This window comes from Nicotiana tomentosiformis, chromosome 7 (genome assembly GCF_000390325.3).
Source record: "Nicotiana tomentosiformis chromosome 7, ASM39032v3, whole genome shotgun sequence".
Lineage (NCBI taxonomy): Eukaryota > Viridiplantae > Streptophyta > Magnoliopsida > Solanales > Solanaceae > Nicotiana > Nicotiana tomentosiformis.
The window spans coordinates 29,616,618-29,620,894 of NC_090818.1; the positions used below are offsets into that span (position 1 = coordinate 29,616,618).

A 4,277-nucleotide genomic window follows, 5' to 3' on the forward strand; every position below is an offset into this window, starting at 1 on the left:
TTCTTTTGTGATTTTTGATGACTGCAGGTTAGCATTTGAGGAGCTGAAGAGGAGACTGGTGACTGCACGAATCATCGTTGCACCTAACTGGGAGCAACCATTTGAGCTCATATGTGATGCGAGTGACTATGCTATAGGAGCAGTCCTGGGGCAGCGGAAGGACAAACTGGTGCACCCAATTTACTATGCAAGCAGAACGCTAAGTGGTGCACAACTCAATTATACCGTGACTGAGAAAGAGATATTGGATGTGGTGTTTGCATTAGACAAATTTAGGTCTTATTTGATTAGTTCAAAAGTGATTGTTTATACTGACCATGCAGCACTTAGGTACCTGATAGCAAAGAAGGAGTCAAAGCCACGCTTGATCCGTTGGGTTCTTTTGCTACAAGAATTTGATTTGGAGATCCGCGATAGAAAAAGGGCAGATAACCAAGTGGCAGACCACCTTTCAAGGTTGGAGGGAGCTGAAAAGAAAGTCGAGGTAGAAGATATAACTGAGACATTCCCAGATGAACAATTACTAGCAGTGACATTGGAGGAAGCGCCATGGTATGCAGACATTGCAAACTACCTGGCAAGCGGTAATGTCCCCTATGATCTTTCCTCTGTTCAAAAGAAAAAGTTCTTTCATGACTGTCACATGTATTATTGGGATGAGCCTTACCTGTTCAGGATTTGTGTTGATAACATGATCCGGAGATGTATCCCTGAGATAGACCAATCTTCTGTTTTGTAGGCTTGTCATGCATCACCATATGGTGGCCACTTTGGAGGAGTAAGGATCGCCGCGAAAGTGCTGGAATCGGGCTTCTACTGGGCGACAATGTTCAAATATGCACACTTATGGGTGAAAGGTTGTGACGAATGCCAACGAACTAGGAATATTTCCCGCCGACATGAGATGCCTATGAACCCAATTCAAGAGGTAAAAGTGTTTGACGTGTGGGGAATCGATTTCATGGGGCCTTTCATTAGCCCATATAGTAACAAATACATACTCGTAACTGTGGACTACGTTTCAAAATGGGTGAAGGCTGCAGCGCTCCCGACAAATGAAGCTAAGGGGGTAATTGGTTTTTTGAGATAGAACATATTCACCCGATTTGTCACTCCAAGGGCGATAATCAGTGACGGAGGCACTCACTTCTGCAATCGAGCCTTCACAAAGCTGTTAGAAAAGTATGGTGTACATCACAAAGTTTCCACCCCATATCATCCACAAACGAGTGGGCAAGTAGAAGTGTCGAACAAAGAGATAAAAAGTGTTTTGACAAAGACCGTGAATGCTACAAGAATGGATTGGGCAAGAAAGTTAGATGATGCACTCTGGGCCTATCGTATCGCTTTCAAAACTCCGATTGGTATGATGCCATATAATTGGGTATTTGGGAAGGCATGTCACCTACCAGTGGAGTTGGAGCATAGAGCTTTATGGGCACTACGACAGTTGAATCTCGATATAGAATCTGCGGGCACATATAGAGTCACAGAGCTGCAAGAGCTTGATGAATTTCGTTACCACGCTTTTGAGAGCATAAGATTATACAAGGAGAGAATGAAAATAATGCACGATAAAAATATTCTTGAGCGGAGTTTTAAACCCGGAGATAAGGTATTGCTATACAACTCAAGGTTGAGGTTATTCCCGGGTAAGTTAAAGTCACGATGGTCAGGACCATTTAGTGTGGTGGAGATTCACCCCACCGGAGCCATAAAGATTGTTGCATCAAATGACTCTCGCACTTTTAGAATCAATGGGCACAGGTTAAAACATTATTTGGGCATGGAAGATGCAAAAGTAGTGTTGGTGACTCATTTGCTTGAGCCACCAAGGTTAAGCGAGCATTAAGTGCAATTATCTGCGTCGTGCCACGACGTTAAATCAGGCGCTCGTTGGGAGGCAACCCAATTCGTAGTTGATTTTTAGTGTAGTTAGAATTTTTCCTTTTTTTTGTTTTGTTTTTAGGTACTAACAAGTTTGCAGGCGAGTTTGGGCAAGTCGAACAGGGTTTTAGCATCACCTGACGTACACCAGGCGCTGGGGCAGGCGACGCCTGGCTAACGCCAGGTTCTGCTTGGCCTTAGGCTGGCGACGCCTGGCTAACGCCAGGTTTTGCTTGGCCTTAGGCTGGCGACGCCGGGCTAACGCCATGTACTGGGCCAGGCAATGCCAGGTAAGTTATTTCGGCCCAGTTTAAGTTATTTTAATCGAACCTCCTCACATTACACGCCCTAAACACTGAACACAATACAAACAACCCTAACCTCAAACACACATCAAGCTTTAAAAGAAACAAATTTCACAAGCACACATATCATCTCATCAGCGTTGCTCTTAACTAAACACACTGCATAAATTGCCCTCACCCACAAACACTCAACAACACATTGCCATAGTGGTCTCCCCCATCCCCATTGAAGTCAAATTTAGTCTTGCTATTCTTTCACACTCATCAGAAATTCTCAGGCAGCTCCCTCCTCTCAAAAGCTTCAAAGGTATGATTTGATCTCTTTCCTTTGTAATTTCGAGAGAGGTACATGTGTACAATTACACACAAAAATTGGTGGTTGTTCTTCATTATGGTATTGAGTTTGTGTGCCCCAACCCCATGAAACCCCATAGGAATGGTGTTGCGATTATGAAAACATGTGGTAGTACGGAACCCCCAAGACGATTTGGGAGGATGAGGCAATCCCTCATCTCCATAAGAACTACCATGGCACTAATGCATGTTAAGTGTTTGATATAATGCCTCAATGGCATTCCTTGTCCCCATTGGAGCTCGAGTCTCCAGGATTAATAGACTAGTGTTATGAAGTCATACACCACGTTAAAATCTTAAGTGTGGGGTGGCTCGCGGGTAGTCCATGTGTTGTTCTTTGATTCTAATATTAAGAAAATACGAGGTGAAGTCTGAGTAACCTCGGAAAGTCGAAAAAAAAAGTTTATTATGTGTGTAGTGTGTAATGCAGTTTTATCTGACTACTGCTTATTTGTTTAGGAACAAAGATGCCTCCCAGAAAAGGCACAGGCAAAGCCAAGGCTACTTCCACTGCGCCGGCTAAAGTAAAGGCAACCTCAGCACCTCCCCTAAAGAAGAGAAAAGGGGGGAAGCTACCTTCAATCTAAGTGGGGTACAAGCTGTGGCAGCTATAGCAGCCATGCGTCAACAACCACAAGGCCAATGGGAGTTTGGCATCAACAGCATACCACCGCATACTAAGGATTGGTACAGGCATTGTAGGCCTAAACATGTACACCCAGAAGCAGCTATCAATGAACGCAGCTTGAAAGCAAAGTATCAGGCAATTTGGAGGGGCATTCAGGATATGGGGTTGAGCTATGTATTCAAGAACACAGGGAACACTAATCTCAACTTAGTCCAATAATTCTATGCAGGGTTTGATCCGCAGAGTACTGAACAGCTGGTGCCGATTCGTGGATGATTGATAGAATTTTCACCCACGGCCATATGTAACTTTTTAGGTGCTCCGGATGTTCCTGTGGAGACATTGGACCACTTCATTCGCCGGCCTACATACAGAGAGTTGAGACACATGCTTTATGGTGCCGATTCTACGGCAGCATGGGTCCGGGATAAGATAACTAATCGGCACAAGAGGTTTCCCAAGAAGGAGATAAGGGCGGAGGCTCAAGTGTGGCTTAAACTGATAAATGAACGACTCCTACCGTGCAATCATGACACACTCATTAGCCGTGAGAGGACCTGTGTACTCTACTTCCTCATGACGGGTCAAAGGGTAAATGTGGTTCATCTGATCCGCTACCAGATGTCTGTAGTCAGAACGAGTAAAAAGATCGATCAAATGCCAATTGCCAATTTTCTAACTCAGTACTTAAGACACGAGGAGGTTGAGGAGGAGCTAGAGTTTGACCACACCATTGATCAGCCCCTACGATAAACGGACATCACTAGCCTCCGACTGAAAGAAGAGACTGCCATGACATCGTTGACAAGTACCGAGCGCAACGCTCGTGATGATAGTTTTATGGCCCATCTCTATCTAATGATGGATTTGCAGCTAAGGATAGGAGGTCTACAGGCCACATCTGAGGAGAGGACTGAATTGGAGCACCGGTACCCGCTCAATGCTCATGCCCAACAGCTGGTTGGGTTAAGAGATGGATACTGACTCCCGAATGATGAGGATATCAATACATCGGAGCAGTCTGAAGCTGAGCCAGAGCAGTCAGATGGTGAGGGAGATGATGAGGAGGAGGAGGACGACGAACATGATGAGGAGTGGAGAGC

At 45.0% G+C, this 4,277-nt stretch overlaps 1 protein-coding gene across 1 annotated transcript; it reads left to right on the plus strand.

Moving 5' to 3' along the window:
* Nucleotides 1-1,297: 1,297 nt before the first annotated feature.
* LOC138895415 (uncharacterized) lies at nt 1,298-2,065 on the plus strand. Its single transcript, XM_070180100.1, has 2 exons — nt 1,298-1,615; nt 1,970-2,065. Exons 1-2 carry the CDS (start codon nt 1,298-1,300, stop codon nt 2,063-2,065), a joined length of 414 nt encoding a protein of 137 aa, XP_070036201.1.
* Nucleotides 2,066-4,277: the final 2,212 nt, after the last annotated feature.

What these genes read in the sequence shown, in the direction of transcription:
- LOC138895415 (XM_070180100.1), top strand. Translation starts at nt 1,298, where the DNA reads ATGGATTGGGCAAGAAAGTTAGATGATGCACTCTGGGCCTATCGTATC. An exon ending in GTTTTAAACCCGGAGATAAG is followed by an intron (nt 1,616 to 1,969) that starts GTATTGCTATAC and finishes TTTTGTTTTTAG; the next exon opens with GTACTAACAAGTTTGCAGGC.